At 55.3% G+C, this 27,675-nt stretch overlaps 1 protein-coding gene across 1 annotated transcript in view; it reads right to left on the bottom strand.

Moving 5' to 3' along the window:
• Positions 1–3,118: 3,118 nt before the first annotated feature.
• The window catches only part of LOC139240432 (apolipoprotein A-IV-like), a 41,761-nt gene continuing 17,204 nt past the window's right edge, over positions 3,119–27,675 (bottom strand). Inside the window, exons 2-4 of the mRNA XM_070868954.1 lie at positions 10,538–10,611; positions 7,250–7,403; positions 3,119–3,872 (exon numbers count right to left, since the gene is read on the bottom strand). Coding sequence (XP_070725055.1) covers positions 3,299–3,872; positions 7,250–7,403; positions 10,538–10,580 — 771 coding nt within the window. The 5' untranslated portion in view covers positions 10,581–10,611 and the 3' untranslated portion in view covers positions 3,119–3,298. The remainder of the gene's footprint in view (positions 3,873–7,249; positions 7,404–10,537; positions 10,612–27,675) is intronic.

Below are 27,675 nucleotides of genomic sequence, written 5' to 3'. Positions count from 1 at the left end.
AGGGAGGGGTGCAGTGACTGGAGGAGGTTACAGGGATAGGGAGGGGTGTAGGGCCTGGAGGAGGTTACAGAGATAGGGAGGGGAGTAGTGACTGGAGGAGGTTACAGAGATAGGGAGGAGTGTGGGACTGGAGGAGGTTACAGAGATAGGGAGGGGTGTAGGGGCTGGAGGTTACAGGGATAGGGAGGGGTGTGTGACTGGAGGAGGTTAGAGAGATAGGGAGGAGTGTGGGACTGGAGGAGGTTACAGAGATAGGGAGGGTGCAGTGACTGGAGGAGGTTACAGAGATAGGGAGGGGTGTGGGGGCTGGAGGAGGTTACAGAGATAGGGAGGGTGCAGTGACTGGAGGAGGTTACAGAGATAGGGAGGGGTGTAGGGCCTGGAGGAGGTTACAGAGATAGGGAGGGGTGTCGGGACTGGAGGAGGTTACAGAGATAGGGAGGGGTGTAGGGGCTGGAGGAGGTTACAGAGATAGGGAGGGGTGTCGGGACTGGAGGAGGTTACAGAGATAGGGAGGGGTGTCGGGACTGGAGGAGGTTACAGAGATAGGGAGGGGTGTAGGGGCTGGAGGAGGTTACAGAGATAGGGAGGGGTGTGGGGGCTGGAGGAGGTTACAGAGATAGGGAGGGGTGTAGGGCCTGGAGGGGGTTACAGAGATAGGGAGGGGTGTAGGGGCTGGAGGAGGTTACAGAGATAGGGAGGGGTGTAGGGGCTGGAGGAGGTTACAGATATAGGGAGGGTGTAGGGGCTGGAGGAGGTTACAGAGATAGGGAGGGTGTAGGGTTCTGGAGGAGGTTACAGAGATAGGGAGGGGTGTAGGGACTGGAGGAGGTTACAGAGATAGGGAGGGGTGTAGGGGCTGGAGGAGGTTACAGAGATAGGGAGGGTGTACGGGCTGGAGGAGGTTACAGAGATAGGGAGGGGTGTAGGGGCTGGAGGAGGTTACAGAGATAGGGAGGGGTGTAGGGGCTGGAGGAGGTTACAGAGAGTGCCGGACTGATCAATCGAGGCCCAGGAACAATCAGACGAGGTAAAGAACTCATTCGATGCGTTGTTAAAATGTTCTCCGACCCCGCGCCAACGTCCACTTTACCTCATGCGCCCGAAGCGCCCAGCCTCCCGATCAGTGCCCTCGGCAGCCGTCGTTGTGGTCGCCCCGGCGATGCTGCAGGGGGGCAGAACCGAAATTCATGCGGGGCATGATGCCGGGGCGATGCGCACGGCGATGAAGTCACGATCTCTGGGGGCAGGAGTTGGCGTCGCGAGGGGTTACCACCGCCGCTAACGTCTACGCCATGTTAGCGATAGTAGTTCAACTCAACTCACCATTCGCGTCTCGTTAGCTCCCATCCCGCAAGCCGTAATGAGAGGCACTCAGGAGGCCAATTTCTCAGCGCCAGACTCCCACAAGCAACATTGGAACACGAAGAGACCCATTCAGCCCCTCGAGCCTGCTACACAGGAACAGGAGGAGGCCCATTCAGCCCCTCGAGCATGTTACTATAGGAACAGGAGGAGGCCCATTCAGCCCCTCGAGCCTGTTACACAGGAACAGGAGGAGGCCCATTCAGCCCCTCGAGCCTGTTACACAGGAACAGGAGGAGGCCCATTCAGCCCCTCGAGCCTGTTACACAGGAACAGGAGGAAGCCCATTCAGCCCCTCGAGCCAGTTACACAGGAACAGGAGGAGGCCCATTCAGCCCCTCGAGCCTGTTACACAGGAACAGGAGGAGGCCCATTCAGCCCCTCGAGCCCGTTACACAGGAACAGGAGGAGGCCCATTCAGCCCCTCGAACCTGTTACACAGGAACAGGAGGAGGCCCATTCAGCCCCTCGAGCCTGTTACACAGGAACAGGAGGAGGCCCATTCAGCCCCTCGAGCCTGTTACACAGGAACAGGAGGAGGCCCATTCAGCCCCTCGAGCCTGTTACACAGGAACAGGAGGAGGCCCATTCAGCCCCTCGAGCCTGTTACACAGGAACAGGAGGAGGCCATTCAGCCCCTCGAGCCTGTTGCACAGGAGCACGCACTGTCGGAGGTGCAGTACTGAGGGAATGCCACACTGTCGGAGGTGCCGTCTTTCGGATGAGGCGTTAAACCGAGGCCCCGTCTGCCCTCTCAGGTGGATGTAAAAGATCCCGGGGCCACTATTTGGAAGAAGAGCAGGGGGAGTTCTCCCCGGTGTCCTGGGGCCAATATTTATCCCTCAATCAACATAACAAACAGACGATCCGGGTCATTATCACATTGCTGTGTGTGGGAGCTTGCTGTGCGCAAATTGCCTGCCGCGTTTCCCACAATACAACAGTGACCACACTCCAAAAGTACTTTATTGGCTGTGAGACGCTTTGAGACGTCCGGTGGTCGTGAAAGGCGCTATATAAATGCAAGCCTTTCTTTCTTGCTCCAATGGGTGGGAGAGGCTGGATGGACCAGAGGGTCTTCGCCTGTCCTCCATTGCTCGTTCCCGCCCCAGATACGGTCAACAGAGACGAGAGTTCAGAGCTGAGAGCATCGTGGACTTCAAGGCTCAAGGGCAACCTGGCTTTCAGTCGCTGGGGCATCGGTTTACCTTAAAAGTTCAGAGAAGGTTCACTCAGTTAATTCCTGAGATGAGGGGGTTGACTTATGAAGAAAGGTTGAGCCGGTTGTGGCCTGTACGCATTGGAGTTTAGAAGAATGAGAGGTGATCTTATCGAAACGTATAAGATTCTGAGGGGGGCTGGACAGGGTAGATGCAGAGAGGATGTTCCCCCTCGTGGGGGAATCTCGAACTAGGGGGTGTAATTTCAGACTAAGGGGCCGCCCATTTAAGACGGAGATGAGGAGGAATTTCTTCTCGTGAATCTGTGGAATTCTCTGCCCCAGAGAGCTGTGGAGGCTGGGTCAGTGAATATATTTAAGGCGGAGATAGACAGATTTTTGAGCGATAAGGGAGTGAAGGGTTATGGGGAACAGGCGGGGAAGTCCATGATCGGATCAGCCGTGATCGTATTAAATGGCGGAGCAGGCTCGAGGGGCCGAATGGCCGACTCCTGCTCCTATTTCTTATGTAAAGCTAAGAATGATGATACACATTTATGAGGTTGCAATACAGAATTTATTCAAAATTGGCACATGCGTGGTTACACTTGGCTAAAGTGCTTTGGGGGAGAATTTGCCACTGGTCAAGGTGGAGATGTGATCCACAAGAAGATGTGATCCAAACCTAGTGGTCGTTGAGGGAGAAAAGAGAAGTGGAATTTGGGAACATTACATTGAGGTTACGTTAGCAGGGGGTGGGGGTGGGGGGGGGGTTTAGTTGTTCTGTTGGGTGGTCTCCCACATGGTCTTCAGCTTCTCCCTCATGTTCTGGTCATAGCTTTTCAGCTGGACAGTGAGGTCCTCGGCGTAGGGGACAATGTTCTTCTCGATCTCCTGAACCTTCTCCACCAATTTGACCTGGAGCTCCTCGACGAAGGGCACCAGGCCCTGCCGGAACTGCTCGATGCCCTGGTTGACCTTGAGCTGGACCTCGTCGGAGTAAGGGGTCATCTTCTCGCGGAAGGTCTCCACGCTGAGCTGGACCATCTCCTGCAGCTCCTCTGCGCTGGCGGTGAGGTCCTGGCGGATGGCCGCGGTGTTCAGGTCCACCTGCTCCCTCAGGGTCCGTCGCAGATTGGCCACACTGGCCATGATCTGCAGGTTGAGCTCCTCGGCGTACGGGGTCAGCTTGCGGCTGGCCTCCTCCAGGTTCTGGGCGATCTGCTGGCGCATCAGCTCAGCGTTGCTGCTCAGCTTGTCCACCAGATCCTGGGCGAGGGGGCTCATCCTTTTGCTCACCTCGATGGCGTAGAGGTTGGCTTCATTGATGCTCTGTCCGATGCGCTCACTGGAGGAAAGAAAAGGGGAACAGCGTTGAGATGTGTTGGCTCAATCAAGAACAAATTGCATTTGTACCGCGCCTTCAACTGTCGTGGAGCAGTTAACCATGTACAGCCGACAGCTCAAGTCGCTGGAGAGATACCACCAACGATGTCGCCGCAAGATCCTGCAAATCCCCTGGGAGGACAGACGCACCAACGTTAGCGTCCTCGACCAGGCCCAACATCCCCAGCATCGAAGCACTGACCACACTCGACCAGCTCCGCTGGGCAGGGCCACATTGTCCGCATGTCCCCAGACACGAGACTCCCCAAAGCGAGCGCTCTACTCGGAACTCCTTCACGGCAAGCGAGCCCCAGGTGGGCAGAGGAAACGTTACAAGGGACCACCCTCAAAGCCGCCCTGATAAAGTGCAACATCCCCACCGACACCTGGGAGTCCCTGGCCCAAAGACCAGTCCGCCCTAAGTGGAGGAAGTGCATCCGGGAGGGGCGCTGAGCACCTCGAGTCTCGTCGCCGAAAGCGTGCAGAAACCAAGCGCAGGCAGCGGAAGGAGCGTGCGGCAAACCAGTCCCACCCTCCCCTTCCCTCAACCACTGTCTGTCCCGCCTGTGACAGGGACTGTGGCTCTCGTATTGGACTGTTCAGTCACCTAAGGACTCATTTTTAGAGTGGAAGCAAGTCTTCCTCGATTCCGAGGGACTGCCCATGATGAACCGTTGTGGAACATGAGAAATAGGAGCAGGAGTCGGCCATTCGGCCCCTCGAACCTGCTCCGCCATTTAATAAGATCATGGCTGATCCGATCATGAACTCAGCTCCACTTCCCTGCCCGCTCCCCATAACCCCTTATTCCCTTATCGATTAAGAAACTGTATCTTAAATGTATTCAATGTCCCGGCTTCCACAGCTCACTGAGGCAGCAAATGCCACAGAACGACCCACGCACTTCACAGGAGGATCACGAGATAAAAATTTGACACTGAGTTGCACAAACAGAAAGTTAGGGCAGGAACTTGGTCAATGAGGTCGGTTTTAAAGGAGCCTCTTAAAGGAGGAGCAAGAGGCGGAGGGGTTTAGGGAGGGATTTCCGGAGCTTGGGGCCCAGGCAACAGAAGGCACGGCCACCGATGGTGGAGCGATTATAATCAGGGATGGTCAGGAGGGCAGAATTACAGGAGTGCAGAGATCTCGGGGGGTTGTGGGGCTGGAGGGGATTACAGAGATAGGGAGGGGTGTAGGGGCTGGAGGAGGTTACAGAGATAGGGAGGGGGCAGGGGCCATGGAGGGATTTGTAAACAAAGATGAGAATTTTGAAATCGAGGCGTTGCTTAACCGGGAGCCAATGTCGGTCACTGAGCACAGGGGGTGATGGGTGAGCGGGACTCGGTGCGAGTTAGGACACAGGGCAGTGAGCACAGGGGGTGATGGGTGAGTGGGACTCGGTGCGAGTTAGGACACGGGGCAGTGAGCACAGGGGGTGATGGGTGAGCGGGACTCGGTGTGAGTTAGGACATGGGGCAGTGAGCACAGGGGGTGATGGGTGAGTGGGACTCGGTGCGAGTTAGGACACGGGGCAGTGAGCACAGGGGGTGATGGGTGAGCGGGACTCGGTGCGAGTTAGGACACAGGGGCAGTGAGCACAGGGGGTGATGGGTGAGTGGGACTCGGTGCAAGTTAGGACACGGGGCAGTGAGCACAGGGGGTGATGGGTGAGTGGGACTCGGGGCAAGTTAGGACACGGGGGCAGCCGAGTTTTGGATCACCTCTAGTTTACGTCGGGTAGAATGTGGGAGGCCAGCCAGGAGTGTGTTGGAATAGTGAAGTCAGGAGGTAACGGAGGCAGGGATGAGGGTTTCAGCAGCGGATGAGCTGAGGCAGGGGGTGGAGACGGGCAAAGTTACAGAGGGACATCAATTGCAAAATGGACCATTTTAATTACAAGAGTATAACAAAATTAAAAAGGCACATTGCACTGCTCCAGGTATAATACTCTGCAGCACAATGCTGTACACTGGCACACACAGCAGGCACGGTACGCACAGAAAGATCCCACACGCAGCAAGAAGATGAATGGCCGCTTAATCGCGTTTAATTTTGCTTTGAGGAAAATATATTAGCCCCAGGACACCGGGAAAACTCCTCTCCTGTTCTTCTTGCAATAGTGGTCAAGGGACCGTTTTCATCGACCCGAGGATAGACGGCACGTTCAGTTTAATAAACACCCCACGAAACACAATTTTGACCCAACTCCTCCAATGAGTGCTCATTGTTTCCGAGCCTTCAATCTGTTGGAGGGATGGGCTTCGATGGGGGAGTTAGGGGACTGGAGGGATGGGCTTCGATGGGAGAGTTAGGGGACTGGAGGGATGGGCTTCGATGGGAGAGTTAGGGGACTGGAGGGATGGGCTTCGATGGGAGAGTTAGGGGACTGGAGGGATGGGCTTCGATGGGAGAGTTAGGGGACGGGAGGGATGGGCTTCGATGGGAGAGTTAGGGGACTGCAGGGATGGGCTTCGATAGGGGAGTTAGGGGACTGGAGGGATGGGCTTCGATGGGAGAGTTAGGGGACTGGAGGATGGGCTTCGATGGGAGAGTTAGGGGACTGGAGCGATGGACTTCGATGGGGGAGTTAGGGGACTGGAGGGATGGGCTTCGATGGGAGAGTTAGGGGACGGGAGGGATGGGCTTCGATGGGAGAGTTAGGGAACTTGAGCGATGGGCTTAGATGGGGGAGTTAGGGGACGGGAGGGATGGGCTTCGATGGGAGAGTTAGGGGACGGGAGGGATGGGCTTCGATGGGAGAGTTAGGGGACTTGAGCGATGGGCTTCGATGGGGGAGTTAGGGGACGGGAGGGATGGGCTTCAATGGGAGGGTTAGGGTACTGGAGCGATGGGCTTCGATGGGAGAGTTAGGGGACTGGAGGGATGGGCTTCGATGGGGGAGTTAGGAGACGGGAGGGATGGGCTTCGATGGGAGAGTTAGGGGACTGGAGGGATGGGCTTCGATGGGAGTGTTAGGGTACTGGAGGGATGGGCTTCGATGGGGGAGTTAGGGGACTGGAGGGATGGGCTTCGATGGGAGAGTTAGGGGACGGGAGGGAGGGGCTTCGATGGGGGAGTTGAGGACTGGAGCGATGGGCTTCGATGGGAGAGTTAGGGGACGGGAGGGAGGGGCTTCGATGGGAGAGTTAGGGGACTGGAGCGATGGGCTTCGATGGGAGAGTTAGGGGACGGGAGGGAGGGGCTTCGATGGGAGAGTTAGGGGACGGGAGGGAGGGGCTTCGATGGGAGAGTTAGGGGACTGGAGGAATGGGCTGTAGGCCCTTTCCCAGTTATGTTTTTGGGCCCACCCTTTAGTCTGTCTCGGCAAGCCACACATACTTGATCTCCGATCCCAGCTCAGACTGTTTGAGGGCGTCGATGTTTTCCTGAGCAAGGTTCGTTGCTTGGCCGACATAGTCCCAGAACGCAGCTTTCGCCTCCTCAAACCGCGTGCGGTGCTCCTGTTGCCATGGAAACAAAGAGGCCTGGGACCCTAGGAGTAAGCAAAGATCACCCGGTAAGCTGATAGATCCCCATCATTCAGAGTCAGAGGCAGAACTCGCAGGGACAGAGGCAAAAACACAACTAGCATTGAGAAGCTGCCCTTAACGTAGTGAAATGTTAGCCGTGGCTTAGTGGAAAGCATCCTCGCCCTGAGTCAGAAGGTCGTGGGTTCAATTCCCGCTCCAGAGACTGGAGCACATAAATCCAGGCTGACACTCCCAGTGCAGTACTGAGGGAGCACCGCACTGTCGGAGGGGCGGTACTGAGGGAGCGCCGCACTGTCGGAGGGGCAGTACTGAGGGAGCGCTGCACTGTCGGAGGGGCGGTACTGAGGGAGTGGTGCACTGTCGGAGGGGCAGTACTGAGGGAGCGCCGCACTGTCGGAGGGGCGGTACTGAGGGAGTGGTGCACTGTCGGAGGGGCAGTACTGAGGGAGCGCTGCACTGTCGGAGGGGCGGTACTGAGGGAGTGGTGCACTGTCGGAGGGGCAGTACTGAGGGAGCGCCGCACTGTCGGAGGGGCGGTACTGAGGGAGTGGTGCACTGTCGGAGGGGCGGTACTGAGGGAGCGCCGCACTGTCGGAGGGGCGGTACTGAGGCAGCGCCGCACTGTCGGAGGGGCTGTCTTTTGGCTGAGACATTAAACCAAGGCCCCGTCTGTCCTCTCAGGTGGATGTCAAAGATCCCACGGCCAGTATTTGGAAGAAGAGCAGGGGGAGTTCTCCCCGGTGTCCTGGGGCCAATATTTATCCCTCATCAACACAACAAAAACACATGATCCGGGTCATTATCACATCGCTGTGTGTGGGAGCTTGCTGTGCGCAAATTGCCTGCCGCGTTTCCCACATTACAACAGTGACCACACTCCAAAAGTACTTCATTGGCTGTGAGGCGCTTTGGGACGTCCGGTGCTGGTGAAAGGCGCTAAATAAAACGTCCTACAGGAACGATTAACAAACAAAATTTGACACCGGGCCACATCAGGAGATGTTAGGACCGGTGACCAAAAGCTGGGTCAAAGAAGTGGGTTTTAAGGAACGTCTTACAGATGCAGAGAGAGAGAGAGGCGGAGAGGTTTAGGGAGGGAGTTCCAGAGCTTGGGGCCCAGGCAGCTGAAGGCACGGCCATCGATGGTGAAGCAATGGAGATCGGGGGGATGGGCAAGAGGGCAGAATTGGAGGAGCACAGAGGGGTTTCCAGGTTAGTTCTAGAAGAGCTACGACAGTTAAAGACATTGCGAGGACTTCTATTGATAAAGTGATCTGTCACATCTGAAAGGGCTTCACACACAAGGAACGACTGTGCCGGGCTGTGGCTGTGGGATAGGTGGACAGCCATTGCATGCACAGGAGGATCCCACAGTGAGCAGATCGATGATCAGTTCATCGGTTTGTGGTGGTGTTGATTCAGGGAGGAATGTTGGCCAGAACACTGGTTGTCAACCTCAGGGCCTGTCAAGGCCACCAGTAAAGAACAGGCGGATTATGCTGACTGACTGAGATAAGGGGAGTTAATGTTATCTAGGCCTGCCTGATTCACCATTATTTAAGGCTGAGAGCAAAGCGGTTTTACCCACGGACACAATCCTGGCCTCGATCGAATTATTAAAAGGAATTCAATTACTTCACGGCAAGCGAGCCCCAGGTGGGCAGAGGAAACGTTACAAGGGACCACCCTCAAAGCCTCCCTGATAAAGTGCAACATCCCCACCGACACCTAAAAGTCCCTGGCCAAAGACCAAACCGCCCTAAGTGGAGGAAGTGCATCCGGGAGGGCGCTGAGCACCTCGAGTCTCGTCGCCGAGAGCGTGCAGAAACCAAGCGCAGGCAGCGGAAGGAGCGTGCGGCAAACCAGTCCCACCCTCCCCTTCCCTCAACGTCTATCTGTCCCACCTGTGACAGAGACTGTGGTTCTCGTATTGGGACTGTTCAGTCACCTGAGAACTCACTTTTAGAGTGGAAGCAAGTCTTCCTCGACTCCGAGGGACTGCCCGTGATGATGATAACGTGCCTGTTTAAGGCGATTGGCACGAAAGAAAGACTTATTTATACAGCGCCTTTCACGACCACCGGACGTCTCAAAGCACTTTACAGCCAATGAAGTACTTTTGGAGTGTGGTCACTGTTGTAATATGGGAAACGCGGCAGGCAATTTGCGCACAGCAAGCTCCCACACACAGCAATGTGACAATGACCCAGATCATCTGTTTTTGTTATGTTGATTGAGGGATAAATATTGGCCTCAGGACACCGGGGAGAACTCCCCCTGCTCTTCTTCCAAATACTGGCCGTGGGATCATTTACATCCGCCCGAGAGGGCAGACGGGGCCTTGGTTAAACGTCGCGTCCGACAGACGGCCCCTCTGACAGTGCGGCGCTCCCTCAGTACTGCCCCTCCGACAGTGCGGTGCTCCCTCAGTACTGCCCCTCCGACAGTGCGGTGCTCCCTCAGTACTGCCCCTCCGACAGTGCGGCGCTCCCTCAGTACTGCCCCTCCGACAGTGCGGCGCTCCCTCAGTACTGCCCCTCCGACAGTGCGGCGCTTCCTCAGTACTGCCCCTCCGACAGTGCGGCGCTCCCTCAGTACTGCCCCTCCGACAGTGCGGCGCTCCCTCAGTACTGCCCCTCCGACAGTGCGGCGCTCCCTCAGTACTGCCCCTCCGACAGTGCGGCGCTCCCTCAGTACTGCCCCTCCGACAGTGCGGCGCTCCCTCAGTACTGCCCCTCCGACAGTGCGGCGCTCCCTCAGTACTGCCCCTCCGACAGTGCGGCGCTCCCTCAGTACTGCCCCTCCGACAGTGCGGCGCTCCCTCAGTACTGGCACTGGGAGTGTCGGCCTGGATTACGGGCTCACGTCCCTGAAGTGGGACTTGAACCCATTACCTTCGGACTTTCACTGGCCTTGGAGAGGGTACCGCACCGATTCACCAGAATGATAGCGGGGCATTATCGATTAATGTTTAACATGGCACTCAACCCGCCCTGCCCATCCCAACCCTGAACGTCTGTTCCAACGCTGGCAGGGAGACCGGTCCTACAGCGACCAGTCCACGACACTCAAGAGGCCTGTTGAGCAACTCGCACGTGGGCAACCTTACTCTGGAGAGAAAGCAAAAAGGACTCACCAGTCAGGACTGTCAATGCCAGGACAACGCTGATGAACTTCATGGTGTTGGCTGTTGTGGGTCTGTTTGCGAACCTAGAGAGAGAATCTCAAAGTATGAATGTTTACACCATGACGTGCGTCACCTTAGGATGTGGGCCTCAGCTCCTCATCACATCTCACAGCAATCCACTCACAATTACCCTGACTCGTGCGTAGACCAACATCTCAAATGCTTTTGGTTGAGGGATAGAAGGAAATTGCATTTCTATAGCACCGTTCACAACCTCAGGTCACCCCAAAGTGCCTCTCAGCCGATGAAGTGTGGTCACTGTTGCATTGTGGGAAACGCAGCAGCCAATTTGCGCACAGCAAGCTCCCACACACAGCAATGTGATAGTGACCCGGATCACCTGTTCCCGGTCTTGGTTGAGGGATAAATATTGGCCCCAGGACACCGGGGAGAATTCCCCCTGCTCTTCTTCCAAATAGTGGCCATGGGATGTTGTGTCCACCTGGGAGGGCAGACGGGGCCTCGGTTTAACGTCTCATCCGAAAGACGGCACCTCGGACAGTGCGTCGCTCCCTCAGTACTGCCCCTCCGACTGCGCAGTGCGGCACTCCCTCAGTACTGCCCCTCCGACAGCGCAGTGTGGCACTCCCTCAGTACTGCCCTTCCGACTGCGCAGTGCGGCACTCCCTCAGTACTGCCCCTCCGACAGTGCGGGGCTCCCTCAGTACTGCCCCTCCGACAGTGCGGGGCTCCCTCAGTACCGCCCCTCTGACAGTGCGGCACTCCCTCAGTACTGCCCCTCCAACAGTGCGGGGCTCCCTCAGTACTGCCCCTCCAACAGTGCGGTGCTCCCTCAGTACCGCCTCTCCGACAGTGCGGCGCTCCCTCAGTACTGCCCCTCCGACAGTGCGGCGCTCCCTCAGTACTGCCCCTTCGACAGTGCGGCGCTCCCTCAGTACCGCCTCTCCGACAGTGCGGCGCTCCCTCAGTACTGCCCCTCCGACAGTGCGGCGCTCCCTCAGTACAGGCACCGGGAGTGTCAGCCTAGATTTGTGTGCTCTAGTCTCTGGAGTGAGACTTAAACCCAGGACCATCTGACTCAGAGACGAGAGTGCTATTATCCTGAGCAGGGGGAGTTCTCCCCGGTGTCCTGGGGCCAATATTTATCCCTCAGCCAACATTGCTTTTAAAAAAAAACCCAGATGATCTGGGTCATGACCACATGTGTGGGAGCTTGCTGTGCGCTAATTGCTGCGTTCCTCTACGTTACAACAGTGACTACACTCCGAAAATACTTCATTGGGCTGTGAAGGGCTTTGGGAGATCCGACGGTCATGAAATCCGCTCTAGAAATGCGCGTCCTTTCATTCTAGACCGTTTCAAAATTAAACGGCAATTTCCCCTTCCGATACTTCCCCTCCGAGTCTCTCGTTCGGTTGCCTGCCCATCATCAGTAACTTCCTGATTAACCTTCACCTCTGGTGCTGTAGAAGGCAAGTGCGTTATTGGCTATTATACAATGCAGTGCTGTCAATGCAATATAACGGCACAAATCACATACCATACAACCTTTGATACAAGTCTTTACAAACTGAAGTCATATGCAAAACGCCAACAAATTAGCCAACCTGGGCATCATGAGGGCTTCTACCTGCAAAGACTTACCTCTTCAAGTGTGAAGCTGTGTAGAAAGTAGGTCCTTTCGGAACCCTATATATAGGCATCCCCCATGGGCGATAAGGGTGTGGTGCTACTCCCTCAGGGTCCTAAAGTCCAACTTCTTATCTGCACTCTGACCTCACTCTCCAGCAAGGTTTATGACTCTGAGCCTTGCTGGAACTCAAAGGCCGGGTGATCAGTGAAGCGTACATTTTATTCTCAAAGGCCCACGGCCTTCATTGCGAGAGGGATGGAATACAAAAGCAGGGAGGTCCTTCTACAACTGTACAGGGTATTGGTGAGGCCGCACCTGGAGTACTGCGTGCAGTTTTGGTCGCCTTACTTAAGGAAGGATATACTGGCTTTGGAGGGGGTACAGAGACGATTCATCGGCTGATTCCGGAGATGAGGGGGTTACCTTATGATAATAGATTGAGTAGACTGGGTCTTTACTCGTTGGAGTTCAGAAGGATGAGGGGTGATCTTATAGAAACATTTAAAATAATGAAAGGGATAGACAAGATTGAGGCAGAGAGGTTGTTTCCACTGGTCGGGGAGACTAGAACTAGGGGGCACAGCCTCAAAATACAGGGGAGCCAATTTAAAACCGAGTTGAGAAGGAATTTCTTCTCCCAGAGGGTTGTGAATCTGTGGAATTCTCTGCCCAAGGAAGCAGTTGAGGCTAGCTCATTGAATGTATTCAAGTCACAGATAGATAGATTTTTAACCAATAAGGGAATTAAGGGTTATGGGGAGAGGGCGGGTAAGTGGAGCTGAGTCCACGGCCAGATCAGCCATGATCTTGTTGAATGGCTGAGCAGGCTCGAGGGGCGAGATGGCCTACTCCTGTTCCTAATTCTTATGTTTATTACAGGAGCAGAATTAAATGTCTCAGAGAGTTTGAGAATTAGCTCCGGGTGGAAAAGGAATGGCGCATACGGTCTTTGTAATGCCAATTTATGGGGTCATCATTATCATCATCATCATGGGCAGTCCTTCGGAATCGGGGAAGACTTGCTTCCACTCTAAGTGAGATCCTAGGTGACTGAACAGTCCGATACAAGAACCACAGTCTCTGTCACAGGTGGAGGAAAGGGTGGGTGGGACTGGTTTGCCGCACGCTCCTTCCGCTGCCTGCGCTTGTTTTCTGCACGCTCTCGGTGACGAGACTCGAGGTGCTCAGCACCCTCCCGGATGCACTACCTCCACTTAGGGCGGACTGGTCTTTGGGCCAGGGACTCCCAGGTGTCGGTGGGGATGTTGCACTTTATCAGGGAGGCTTTGAGGGTGTCCCTGTAACGTTTCCTCTGCCCACCTGGGGCTCGCTTGCCGTGAAGGAGTTCCGAGTAGAGTGCTTGCTTTGGGAGTCTCGTGTCTGGGCCATGCGGACAATGTGGCCCTGCCCAGCGGAGCTGGTCGAGTGTGGTCAGTGCTTCGATGCTGGGGATGTTGGCCTGGGCGAGGACGCTAACGTTGGTGCGTCTGTCCTCCCGGGGGATTTGCAGGATCTTGCGGAGACATCGTTGGTGGTATTTCTCCAGCGACTTGAGGTGTCTACTGTACACGGTCCATGTCTCTGAGCCATACAGGAGGGCGGGTATCACTACAGCCCTGTCGATCATGAGCTTGGTGGTGGATTTGAGGGCCTGGTGGGCTGTTGTGGAAGGGTCAGTGGGCTGACTAACAGTCTGGCAGGGTGACGTTATCATTGTTTTTGTAGCTTCAAGCACTTCCCCTGGAGATTCACCGGGCTGATTGACAATCGGACAGGTCCACAACATGAACACTCCCCCCTGTGTCAGCCGTGGCTCAGTGGGGAGCACTCCCGCCTCTGAGTCCACAAGGTTATGGGTTCAAGTCCCGCTCCAGGGACTTGAGTACAGAAAACTAGGTTGACACTCCAGTGCAGTGCTGAGGGAGCGCCGCACTGTTGGAGGGGCAGTACTGAGGGAGCGCCACACTGCGCTATCGGAGGGGCGGTACTGAGGGAGCGCCACACTGCGCTGTCGGAGGGGCAGTACTGAGGGAGCGCTGCACTGCACTGTCGGAGGGGCAGTACTGAGGGAGCGCCACACTGCGCTGTCGGAGGGGCAGTGCTGAGGGAGCGCTGCACTGCGCTGTCGGAGGGGCGGTACTGAGGGAGCGCTGCACTGCGCTGTCGGAGGGGCAGTACTGAGGGAGCGCTGCACTGCACTGTCGGAGGGGCAGTACTGAGGGAGCACCGCACTGTCGGAGGGGCAGTACTGAGGGAGCGCCACACTGCGCTATCGGAGGGGCGGTACTGAGGGAGCGCCGCACTGTTGGAGGGGCAGTACTGAGGGAGCGCCACACTGTGCTATCGGAGGGGCAGTACTGAGGGAGCGCCGCACTGCGCTATCAGAGGGGCAGTACTGAGGGAGCGCCACACTGTCGGAGGGGCGGTACTGAGGGAGCGCCGCACTGTCGGAGGGGCAGTACTGAGGGAGTGCCGCACTGTCGGAGGGGCAGTACTGAGGGAGCGCCGCACTGTCGGAGGGGCGGTACCGAGGGAGTGCCGCACTGTCGGAGGGGCAGTACTGAGGGAGCACCGCACTGTCGGAGGGGCAGTACCGAGGGAGTGCCGCACTGCGCTGTCGGAGGGGCAGTACTGAGGGAGCGCCCCACTGCACTGTCGGAGGGGCAGTGCTGTGGGAGCGCCGCACTGTCCCAACCCGAGTTCCACTCGTCGGTACTGTCTGGGATGGGGATGGAACCCAGGACCTGTGGCCCCAGAGGCAGGCATGCTAACCACTAGGCCAGCTACCCGACTTGCAGCTAACTCGGCTACCCGGGAACTCTCACGTGTATCAGACATCGAGCAGTCACATGCCAGAACTTGCCAAAGAGAGGGTTGGGCATGTCATTGGACGGGCAATGGTTATCCGAGAGCATTCAATTATCGCTGGCCCAGGAGGATGACCAGCTTACATAGCACAGACGGAGGGAGAACCAATCGTGGGATCTTGCCATCCTGAGTGGCTCAATCCCACTCCGTTTCATTTTATTACAACGCTGGTGGCGTCGCTGATGGTCGATCAGAGGAGGCGCCGCTTAATAAAGGGCATATAATGCACTGTGTATTATTCTGCTGCTAAGGTGGAGTGCGGCGTAACAACATGTATCCCTTTAAGGCCACAAGGTGCAATTATTGGGCCATCCTGGGACAATTAGAGGGCAATCGTACTCAGCTTGATGAACAGGTCAGTTGGAGGTTAATTGTCCGCAGTCAAGTAAACAGGTCAGTTAGAGGATAATTGTTCTCAGATGAACAGGTCAGTTAAGAAATAATTGTTCTTGGGCAGCTGAACAGGTCAGTTAGAGAATAATTGTTCTTGGGCAGATGAACAGGTCAGTTAGAGAATAATTGCCCTCGGGTAGGTAAATAGGTCAGTTGGAGAACAATTGTTCTCAGGCAGGTAAACATAGAAACATAGAAAATAGGTGCAGGAGTAGGCAATTCGGCCCTTCGAGCCTGCACCACCTTTCAATATGATCATGGCTGGTCATTCATCTTCAGTACCCCACTCCTGCTTTCTCTCCATACCCCTTGATCCCTTTAGCCATAAGGGCCATATCTAACTCCCTTTTGAATATATCTAACGAACTGCCCTCAACAACTTTCTGTGATAAAGAATTCCACAGGTTCACAATTCGCTGGGTGAAGAAGTTTCTCCTCATCGCGGTCCTAAATGGTTACCCCTTATCCTTAGACTGTGACCCCTGGTTCTGGACTTCCCCAACATCAGGAACATTCTTCCTGCATCCAACCTGTCCAATCCCGTCAGAATTTTATATGTTTCTATGAGATCCCCTCTCATCCTTCCAAATTACAGTGAATATAAGCCAAGTCGATCCAGTCTTTCTTCATATGTCAGTCCTGCCATCCCGGGAATCAGTCTGGTGAACCTTCGCTGCACTCCCTCAATAGCAAGAATGTCCTTCCTCAGATTAGGAGACCAAAACTGAACACGATATTCCAGGTGTGGTCTCACCAAGGCCCTGTACAACTGTAGTAAGACCTCCCTGCTCCTATACTCAAATCCTCTCGCTATGAAGGCCAGCATGCCATTTGCCTTCTTCACCGCCTGCTGTACCTGCATGCCAACTTTCAATGACTGGTCAGTTAGAGGGCAATTGTTCTCAGATTAACAGGTCAGTTAGAGGAGAATTGTTCTTGGGCAGATGAGTAGGTCAGTTAGCGGGAATGTATGAGGGATTGTGGCACTAAGGTCAGTCAGCATGCATCGCCTGTGGCTGGGAACAGACCCTGTAAGTTACAGGCTCTCTTTATAATAATTTTTGTAAGGATATTCCAGAAATATGCAGGTGACACAGTGCAGCACCTAGAGTGTGAAGGACACATCTGAAAAGTGACAGATATAGTGAGATATAGAAATATATAGTGAGATCAATACGTTACTACTGTCCCCAAGCTCATGGTCGACAGGGCTGTAGTGATACCCGCCCTCCTGTATGGCTCAGAGACATGGACCATGTACAGTACACACCTCAAGTCGCTGGAGAAATACCACCAACGATGTCTCTGCAAGATCCTGCAAATCCCCTGGGAGGACAGACGCACCAACGTTAGCGTCCTCGACCAGGCCAACATCCCCAGCATCGAAGCACTGACCACACTCGACCAGCTCCGCTGGGCAGGGCCACATTGTCCGCATGGCCCCCAGACACGAGACTCCCAAAGCAAACGCTCTACTCAGAACTCCTTCACGGCAAGCGAGCCCCAGGTGGGCAGAGGAAACGTTACAAGGGACCACCCTCAAAGCTTCCCTGATAAAGTGCAACATCCCCACCGACACTTGGGAGTCCCTGGGCCCAAAGACCAGTCCGCCCTAAGTGGAGGGAGTGCATCCGGGAGGGCGCTGAGCACCTCGAGCCTCGTTGCCGAGAGCGTGCAGAAACCAAGCGCAGGCAGCGGAAGGAGCGTGCCACCCTCTCTTTCCCTCAACCACTGTCTGTCCCACCTGTGACAGGGACCGTGGCTCTCATATTGGACTGTTCAGTCACCTAAGGACTCATGCTAAGAGTGGGACTTGAACCCACAACCTTCTGACTCAGAGGTGTGAGTGCTGCCCACTGACCCATAACTGTCAGATAGTCACTAATAAATCCAATGGGGAATTCAGGAGAAACTTCTTTACCCAGAGAGGGGTGAGAATGTGGAACTCGCTCCCACAGGGAGGGGTCGAGGCGAGGAGCAGAGATACATTTAAGGGGGAAGCTGGATAAACACATGAGGGAGAAAGGAATAGAAGGATATGGTGATGGGGTGAGATGGAGAGGGGAGGGAGGAGGCTGGTGTGGACCATAAACACCGGCACGGAGCGCTGGGGGCCCAGTGGCCTCTTCCTGTGCGGTACACGCGATGTAATTCTATTACACAACATCGAACAGTGGATCTTTATTGGACATTGCCTGAACCTCTGCCAATGTGACGTAGGTTTTTATCTCACTCATCCTTTGACTCAATCGTGTTGTCAAGAGCCTCGTTGGCATGTACCTTTGGAATTATGCAACGTTGAAGGTTCAAGGTCTCTGAAAATACTCGGTGAGTTACTGGAACAAGTCCAAAGTCTGCATCTTGCACTCCAATTCTCTGCAAGCATATCGAGAGTCCAGGGGTGAGGTGGTTATGGCCCACGGTCCGAAGTTCAAACCCCTCCTGGGCAAGGTGTGAAATATGAAGTCAACAATTCTGCTGATTCATGAGCTGGGACCAGAAGCCAAAATGACCATGAAAATGACTTTCGGGAGTGAAGTCACTCACACAACGGGCAGTAAAGGCTGGGAACTCTCTTCCGCAAACAGCAATCGATGCTGGATCAATTATTACTTTTAAATCTGAGATCTTTTGGTCATTGAGGTATTGAGTATTTACGAAAGGATACACTTGCATTGGAGGCAGTTCAGAGACGGTTCACTCGGTTGATTCCGGAGATGAGGGGGTTGACTTCTGAGGAAAGGTTGGAGGAGGTTGGGCCTCTACTCATTGCAATTCAGAAGAATTAGAGGTGATCTTATCGAAACGTATAAGGTTATGAGGGGGTTTGACAGGGTGGATGTAGAGAGGATATTTCCACTGATAAGGGAGACTAGAACTAGGGGGCACAGTCTCAGAATAAGGGGCCGCCCATTTAAAACTGAGATGAGGAGGAATTTCTTCTCTCAGAAGATTGTAAATCTGTGGAATTCTCTGCCCCAGAGAGCTGTGGAGGCTGGGTCATTGAATATATTTAAGGTGGAGATAGACAGATTTTTGAGCGATAAGGGAGTGAAGGGTTATGGGGAGCGGGCGGGGAAGTGGAGCTGAGTCCATGATCGGATCAGCCACGATCGTATTAAATGGCGGAGCAGGCTTGAGGGGCCGAATGGGCCTCCTGTTCCTGTGTACCAGGCTCGAGGGGCTGAATGGGCCTCCTCCTGTTCCAGTGTAACAGGCTCGAGGGGCTGAATGGGCCTCCTCCTGTTCCTGTGTAACAGGCTCGAGGGGCTGAATGGGCCTCCTCCTGTTCCCGTGTAACAGGCTCGAGGGGCTGAATGGGCCTCCTCCTGTTCCTGCGTAACAGGCTCGAGGGGCTGAATGGGCCTCCTCCTGTTCCTGTATAACAGGCTCGAGGGGCTGAATGGGCCTCCTCCTGTTCCTGTGTAACAGGCTCGAGGGGCTGAATGGGCCTCCTCCTGTTCCTGCGTAACAGGCTCGAGGGGCTGAATGGGCCTCCTCCTGTTCCTGTGTAACAGGCTCGAGGGGCTGAATGGGCCTTCTCCTGTTCCTGTGTTCCTGTGAAAATTACCAGATTTTCCTGAAAACCCAATCATTTAACTAACGTGCTTCGAATATCTCACTATATATCTCTATGTCAACAACAACTTGTATTTATATAGCGCCTTTAACGTAGTGAAACGTCCCATAGCGCTTCACAGTTGTATTATAAGACAACAATTTGACCCCGAACCGCATAAGAAGAAATTACGGCAGATGACCAAAAGCTGGGTCAAAGAGTTCGGTTTTAAGGAGCGTCTTAAAGGAGGAGAGAGAGGTTTAGGGAGGGAGTTCGAGAGCTTGGGGCCCAGGCAACCGATGGTGGAGCGATTATAATCAGGGATGCTCAGGAGAGCAGAATGAGAGGAGCACAGACATCTCGGGAGGTTGTGGGGCTGGAGGAGATTACAGAGATAGGGAGGGGTGTAGGGGCTGGAGGAGGTTACAGAGATAGGGATGGGTGTCGGGGCTGGAGGAGGTTACAGAGATAGGGAGGGGTGTAGGGGCTGGAGGAGGTTACAGAGATAGGGAGGGTGTAGGGGCTGGAGGAGGTTACAGAGATAGGGAGGTGTGTAGGGGCTGGAGGCGGTTACAGAGATAGGGAGGGGTGTAGGGGCTGGAGGAGGTTACAGAGATAGGGAGGGGTGTAGGGGCTGGAGGAGGTTACAAGATAGGGAGGGGTGTTGGGGCTGGAGGAGGTTACAGAGATAGGGAGGGGTGTAGGGGCTGGAGGAGGTTTCAGAGATAGGGAGGGGTGTAGGGGCTGCAGGAGGTTACAGAGATAGGGAGGCGTGTAGGGACTGGAGGAGGTTACAGAGATAGGGAGGGGTGTAGGGGCTGGAGGAGGTTACAGAGATAGGGAGGGGTGTAGGGGCTGGAGGAGGTTACAGAGATAGGGAGGGGTGAGGCCATCGAGGGATTTGAACACAAGGATGAGCATTTTAACGACAGGACAATATGCAGCTGGAATTAGGATGAACTGAACTGTGAATAATGTCCAATTCACAGCAGTGCCTGAAGGGCTCTGCGATCACCAGATTCTGGTCTGCATATTACAGAAAGGATACTGGAGGAGGTGATTCACAAGGATGATAAAAGAACTGAGAGGTTATACCATCAGGAAAGGCTAAATAGGCTGCGGCTTTTTTCTCTCGAGAAGAGAACCTGCGGGGTGACCTGACAAAGGTCCTGAAAATTATGAAAGGTTTCGATAAGGTTGATGTAGAGAAGACGTTTCCACTTGTTGAGTCTTTCACAATCTCGGGACGTCCCAAAGTGCCTCACAGCCAATGAAGTACTTTTGGAGTGTGGTCACTGTTGTATTGTGGGAAACGCGGCAGGCAATTTGCGCACAGCAAGCTCCCACACACAGCAATGTGATAATGACCCGGATCGTCTGTTTTTGTTATGTTGATTGAGGGATAAATATTGGCCCCAGGACACCGGGGAGAACTCCCCCTGCTCTTCTTCCAAATACTGGCCCCGGGATCTTTTACATCCAGCTGAGGGGGCAGACGGGGCCTCGGTTTAATGTCTCATCTAAAAGGCGGCACCTCCGACAGTGCAGCGCTCCCTCAGTACTGCCCCTCCGACAGTGCGGCGCTCCCTCAGTACAACCCCTCCGACAGCGCGGTGCTCCCTCAGTACTGCCCCTTGGACAGTGTGGCGCTCCCTCAGTACTGCCCCTCCGACAGCGCGGTGCTCCATCAGTACTGCCCCTCGCTCAGTACTGCCCCTCCGACAGTGCGGCACTCCCTCAGTACTGCCCCTCACTCAGTACTGTCCCTCCAACAGTGCGGCGCTCCCTCAGTCACTGATGCCCATCCCGATCTCACTTATTTTATTTATTCCCGGGATGTGGGCCTCGCTGGCCAGGCCGGCATTTATGGCCCATTCCCTCGTCGCCCCTTGAGAAGGTGGTGGTGAGCCGCCTTCTTGAACCGCTGCAGTCCGTGTGGTGAAGGTGCTCCCACAGTGCTGTTAGGGAGGGAACATAAGAACATAAGAACTAGGAGCAGGAGTCAGCCATTCGGCCCCTCGAGCCTGCTCCGCCATTTAATACGATCATGGCTGATCTGATCATGGACTCAGCTCCACTTCCCCGCCCGTTCCCCATGACCCCTTATACCCTTATCGGTTAAAAAACTGTCTATCTCTGTCTTAAATATATTCAATGACCCAGCTTCCACAGCTCTCTGAGGCAACAAATTCCACAGATTTACAACCCTCTGAGAGAAGAAATTCCTCCTCATCTCAGTTTTAAATGGGCGGCCCCTTATTCTAAGACCATGCCCCCTAGTTCTAGTCTCCCCCATCAGTGGAAACATCCTCTCTGCATCCACCTTGTCGAGCCCCCTCATAATCTGATACGTTTTGATAAGATCACCTCTCATTCTTCTGAACTCCAATGAGTAGAGGCCCAACCTCCTCAACCTTTCCTCATAAGTCAACCCCCTCATCCCCGGAATCAACCGAGTGAACCTTCTCTGAACTGCCTCCAAAGCAAGTATATCCTTTGGTAAATATGGAAAGCAAAACTGCACGCAGTACTCCAGGTGTGGCCTCACCAATACCCTGTATAACTGGAGCAAGACTTCCCTGCTTTTATACTCCATCCCCTTTGCAATAAAGGCCAAGATACCATTGGCCTTCCTGATCACTTGCTGTACCTGCAGACTATCCTTTTGTGTTTCATGCACAAGTACCCCCAGGTCCCGCTGTACTGCAGCACTTTGCAATCTATCTCCATTTAAATAATAACTTGCTCTTTGATTTTTCTGCCAAAGTGCATGACCTCACACTTTTCAACATTATACTCCAACTGCCAGATTTTTGCCCACTCACTTAGCCTGTCTCTGTCCTTTTGCAGATTTGTTGTGTCCTCCTCACACATTGCTTTTCCTCCCATCTTTGTATCGTCAGCAAACTTGGCTGCGTTACACTCAGTCCCTTCTTCCAAGTCGTTAATATAGTTTGTAAATAGTTGGTGTCCCAGCACTGATCCCTGCGGCACCCCACTAGTTACTGATTGCCAACCCGAGAATGACCCATTTATCCCGACTCTCTGTTCTCTGTTAGTTAGCCAATCCTCTATCCATGCTAATATATTACCCTCAACACCGTGAACTTTTATTTTGTGCAGTAACCTTTTATGTGGCACCTTGTCACAGAAGTTCCAGGATTGTGACCCAGCAACAATGAAGGAACGCCCCTGGTGGTAAGGTATGCTGGTGGTTACAGGTCATATCTTATTACAGTCATGTATAGCATGTTCGGATACAGTTATATATAATAATGTAAGATACATGACAGGGCAGTACTGAGGGAGCGCTGCACTGTCGGAGGGGCAGTACTGAGGGAGCGCTGCACTGTCGGAGGGGCAGTACTGAGGGAGCACCGCACTGTCGGAGGGGCGGTACTGAGGGAGTGCCGCACTGTCGGAGGGGCAGTACTGAGGGAGCGCCGCACTGTCGGAGGGGCGGTACTGAGGGAGTGCCGCATTTCGGAGGGGCAGTACTGAGGGAGCACCGTACTGTCGGAGGGGTAGTACTGAGGGAGAGCCATACTGTCGGAGGGGCAGTACTGAGGGAGCACCGCACTGTCGGAGGGGCAGTACTGAGGGAGCGCCGCACTGTCGGAGGGGCAGTACTGAGGGAGCGCCGCACTGTCGGAGGGGCAGTACTGAGGGAGCGCCGCACTGTCGGAGGGGCAGTACTGAGGGAGCGCCGCACTGTCGGAGGGGCAGTACTGAGGGAGCGCCGCACTGTCGGAGGTACCGTCTTTTGGATGAGACGTTAAACCGAGGCCCCGTCTGCCCTCTCAGCTGGATGTAAAAGATCCCGGGGCCACTATTTGGAAGAAGAGCAGGGGGAGTTCTCCCCGGTGTCCTGGGGCCAATATTTATCCCTCAATCAACATAACAAAAAAACAGATGTGATCTGGGTCATTATCACATCGCTGTGTGTGGGAGCTTGCTGTGCGCACATTGCCTGCCGCATTTCCCACAATACAACAGTGACTGCATTACAAAAGTACTTCATTGGCTGTAAAGCGCTTTAAGACGTCTGGTGGTCGTGAGAGGCGCTATATAAATGCAAATCTTTCTTGATCTTGCTGGTGTGCCGGGGAGACACAGATATCCCGTGTCCAATGGGGGCTTGCGAAGGAAGAGAGAAAGAACTAGCTTTGATCTAACACCTTTCGTGGCTGACGTAAGGGCCTGAGGCCTGAGACCTCTCTTGAATCACCATCATCATCACGGGCAGTCCCTCGGAGTCGAGGAAGACTTGCTTCCACTCTAAAAGTGAGTTCTCAGGTGACTGAACAGACCAATACGGGAACCACAGTCCCTGTCACAGGTGGGACAGACAGTGGTTGAGGGAAGGGGAGGGTGGGACTGGTTTGCCGCACGCTCCTTCCGCTGCCTGCGCTTGGTTTCTGCACGCTCTCGGCGACGAGACTCGAGGTGCTCAGCGCCCTCCCGGATGCACTTCCTCCACTTAGGGCGGACTGGTCTTTGGGCCCAGGGACTCCCAGGTGTCGGTGGGGATATTGCACTTTATCAGGGAGGCTTTGAGGGTGGTCCATTGTAACGTTTCCTCTGCCCACCTGGGGCTCGCTTGCCGTGAAGGAGTTCCGAGTCGAGCGCTCGCTTTGGGGAGTCTCGTGTCTGGGGGCCATGCGGACAATGTGGTCCTGCCCAGCGGAGCTGGTCGAGTGTGTGGTCAGTGCTTCGATGCTGGGGATGTTGGGCCTGGTCGAGGACGCTAACGTTGGTGCGTCTGTCCTCCCGGGGGATTTGCAGGATCTTGCGGAGACATCGTTGGTGGTATCTCTCCAGCGACTTGAGGTGTCGGCTGTACATGGCCCATGTCTCTGACAGATGACGGGACTCAAGACCGCCTCCAGTGTGCCAGCGCAGCCTTCGGCCGCCTGAGGAAGAGAGTGTGTTCGAAGACCAGGTCCTCAAATCTGGCACCAGGCTCATGGTCTACAGAGTTGCAGCAGTACTCGCCCTGCTGTGTGGCTCAGAGACATGGAGCTTGAATGCCGGCCTGTCGGCAGGCTTGGCAATGGACCTTGGGCCAAGGTTGCCGTGGTTGCCCTTGGAGCTGGCAAGAGCTGAGTCAGCCACGTCCCAGGGTTCAAGGGTCAGGAGGGCCTGCTGCTCGATACAGGCCTAATCTTGCTTCGCCTGGTTGCTAAGTATCTTTGTCCCCTTCACGGGCAGGGGGAGGGTGGGGGAGGGCAGTGCGGAGGCTGCTCTGGGTGGTTTTTTACAGCTCTCTGACTCGGCGGACTCCGATCTCTCGGTGACTCGTGGAAGGCTGAATCACGAGCCGCATTGTCAGTATTGCAGGGGGGGTGGGGGGGCGGTGTCGGGGCAGGGGGAGCCGACTGGGCCCAACGCAGTCTGTCTGGAGAATTGTACAGGCTGGGGCTAACAGAGCAGGCCGAGGGGCCGTCAGATACAGGGCCTCTAAACTATGAAAGGGGTTCGAGAGGGTAGATGAGGGTGAATTTCTTCTCTCCGAGGGTTGTAAATCTGTGGAATTCGCTGCGTCAGAGAGCTGTGGAGGCTGGGTCATTGAATAAAGTTAACACGGAGATAGACAGATTTTTGAGCGATAAGGGAGTGAAGGGTTATGGGGAGCGGGCGGGGAAGTGGAGCTGAGCCCAATATCGGATCAGCCATGACCGTATTAAATGGCGGAGCAGGCTCGAGGGGCCGAATGGAGTGAGGTTTGAAACCATGACCTCCTGAGTCAGAGGGGAGAGCACTGCCCACTGAGTGGTGACTTACTCCGAAAGAAAGAAAACTGAGAGGGAAAGGAGTTGGAGGGGAGGACGTAATTGGACAAGGGACAGCACACTGCGGAGCTGGTATGATGCGTCTTTTAATCAGGTTAGATTTGTGGGTAGCTCCTTCACCTCAGGCTGGATTTCACAACCATGCCATTTTTTAATTAGACTGCTATTTACTCGTTCGTGGGATATGGGCGTCTCTGGCAAGGCCGGCATTTATTGCCCCGCCCCCATCTCCCCATGAGAAGGTGGTGGTGAGTCGCCATCTTGAGCCGTTTTTAACGTCGTCAAATGTCCCAGGGCGCTTCACAGGAGGATTATGGGACAAAAAGATTTGACCCCGAGCCACATAAGGAGAAATTAGCGCAGGTGAACAAACGCTTGGTCCAAGAGGTGGGTTTTAAGGAGCATCTTGAAGGAGGAGAGAGAGGTTTAGAGAGGCGGAGAGGTTTAGGGAGGGAGTTCCAGAGCTCGGGGCCCAGGCAACAGAAGGCACGGCCACCGATGGTGGAGCGATTATAATCAGGGATGGTCAGGAGGGCAGAATTAGAGGGGCGCAGAAATCTCGGGGGGTTGTGGGGCTGGAGGAGATTACGGCGATAGGGAGGGGTGCAGGGGCTGGAGGAGGTTACAGAGATAGAGAGGGGTGTAGGGGCTGGAGGGGTTACAGAGATAGGGAGGGGTGTAGGGGCTGGAGGAGGTTACAGAGATAGGGAGGGGTGTAGGGGCTGGAGGAGGTTACAGAGATAGGGAGTGGTGTAGGGGCTGGAGGAGGTTACAGAGATAGGGAGGGGTGTAGGGGCTGGAGGAGGTTACAGAGATAGGGAGGGGTGTAGGGGCTGGAGGAGGGTTACAGAGATAGGGAGAGGTGTAGGGGCTGGAGGAGGTTACAGAGATAGGGAGGGGTGTAGGGGCTGGAGGAGGTTACAGAGATAGGGAGGGGTGTAGGGGCTGGGGGAGGTTACAGAGATAGGGAGGGGTGTAGGGGCTGGAGGGGGTTACAGAGATAGGGAGGGGTGTAGGGGCTGGGGGAGGTTACAGAGATAGGGAGGGGTGTAGGGGCTGGAGGGGGTTACAGAGATAGGGAGGGGTGTAGGGGCTGGGGGAGGTTACAGAGATAGGGAGGGGTGTAGGGGCTGGAGGGGGTTACAGAGATAGGGAGGGGTGTAGGGGCTGGAGGGGGTTACAGAGATAGGGAGGGGTGTAGGGGCTGGAGGGGGTTACAGAGATAGGGAGGGGTGTAGGGACTGGAGGGGGTTACAGAGATAGGGAGGGGTGTAGGGGCTGGAGGGGGTTACAGAGATAGGGAGGGGTGTAGGGGCTGGAGGGGGTTACAGAGATAGGGAGGGGTGTAGGGGCTGGAGGAGGTTACAGAGATAGGGAGGGGTGTAGGGGCTGGAGGAGGTTACAGAGATAGGGAGGGGTGTAGGGGCTGGAGGAGGTTACAGAGATAGGGAGGGGTGTAGGGGCTGGAGGAGGTTACAGAGATAGGGAGGGGTGTAGGGGCTGGAGGAGGTTACAGAGATAGGGAGGGGCGAGGAGGGATTTGTAAACAAGGATGAGAATTTTGAAATCGAGTCGTTTCTTAACCGGGAGCCGATGTAGGTCAGCGAGCACAGGGGGTGATGGGTGAGCGGGACTCGGTGTGAGTTAGGACACGGGGCAGTGAGCACAGGGGGTGATGGGTGAGCGGGACTCGGTGTGAGTTAGGACACGGGGCAGTGAGCACAGGGGGTGATGGGTGAGTGGGACTCGGTGTGAGTTAGGACACGGGGCAGTGAGCACAGGGGGTGATGGGTGAGCGGGACTCGGTGTGAGTTAGGACACGGGGCAGTGAGCACAGGGGGTGATGGGTGAGCGGGACTCGGTGTGAGTTAGGACACGGGGCAGTGAGCACAGGGGGTGATGGGTGAGCGGGACTCGGTGTGAGTTAGGACACGGGGCAGTGAGCACAGGGGGTGATGGGTGAGTGGGACTCGGTGTGAGTTAGGACACGGGGCAGTGAGCACAGGGGGTGATGGGTGAGTGGGACTCGGTGTGAGTTAGGACACGGGGCAGTGAGCACAGGGGGTGATGGGTGAGTGGGACTCGGTGTGAGTTAGGACACGGGGCAGTGAGCACAGGGGGTGATGGGTGAGTGGGACTCGGTGTGAGTTAGGACACGGGGCAGTGAGCACAGGGGGTGATGGGTGAGTGGGACTGGGTGTGAGTTAGGACACGGGACAGTGAGCACAGGGGGTGATGGGTGAGTGGGACTCGGTGCGAGTTAGGACACGGGGCAGTGAGCACAGGAGGTGATGGGTGAGTGGGACTCGGTGCGAGTTAGGACACGGGGCAGTGAGCACAGCGGGTGATGGGTGAGCGGGACTGGGTGTGAGTTAGGACATGGGGCAGTGAGCACAGGGGGTGATGGGTGAGTGGGACTGGGTGTGAGTTAGGACACGGGGACAGTGAGCACAGGGAGTGATGGGTCAGTGGGACTCGGTGCGAGTTAGGACACGGGGCAGTGAGCACAGGGGGTGATGGGTGAGTGGGACTCGGTGCGAGTTAGGACACGGGGGCAGCCGAGGTCTCTGAGATCTCTGCTCCCCTCCAATTCTGCTCTCTTGCCCATCCCCCCGATTTCCATCACTCTGCCATTGTCGGCCGTGCCTTCAGCTGCCTGGGCCGGAGGCTCAGTTTGCCTGCGGTGTTTGTGGTTAAGCTCGGCCTACTGCCCGAGGTGGGGGAAGGTGACAGCAGACAGTCCCATGACCAGTCGCACTGTGCTGCAATCATTCAGCCACCTGTTTCCTGAGTCAGTGTGACCGAGGGAGACAGGCCGTGGGGCAAAGGGCACCGAGAGCCAGCATTCAGCTCCCGCTGCCTGAATACACTTCATAGATAG

This window comes from Pristiophorus japonicus, chromosome 31, assembly GCF_044704955.1.
Source record: "Pristiophorus japonicus isolate sPriJap1 chromosome 31, sPriJap1.hap1, whole genome shotgun sequence".
Taxonomy (NCBI): domain Eukaryota; kingdom Metazoa; phylum Chordata; class Chondrichthyes; family Pristiophoridae; genus Pristiophorus; species Pristiophorus japonicus.
Note: the sequence above shows the minus strand (reverse complement) of the source record. Positions and strands in the feature narration are given on the sequence as shown.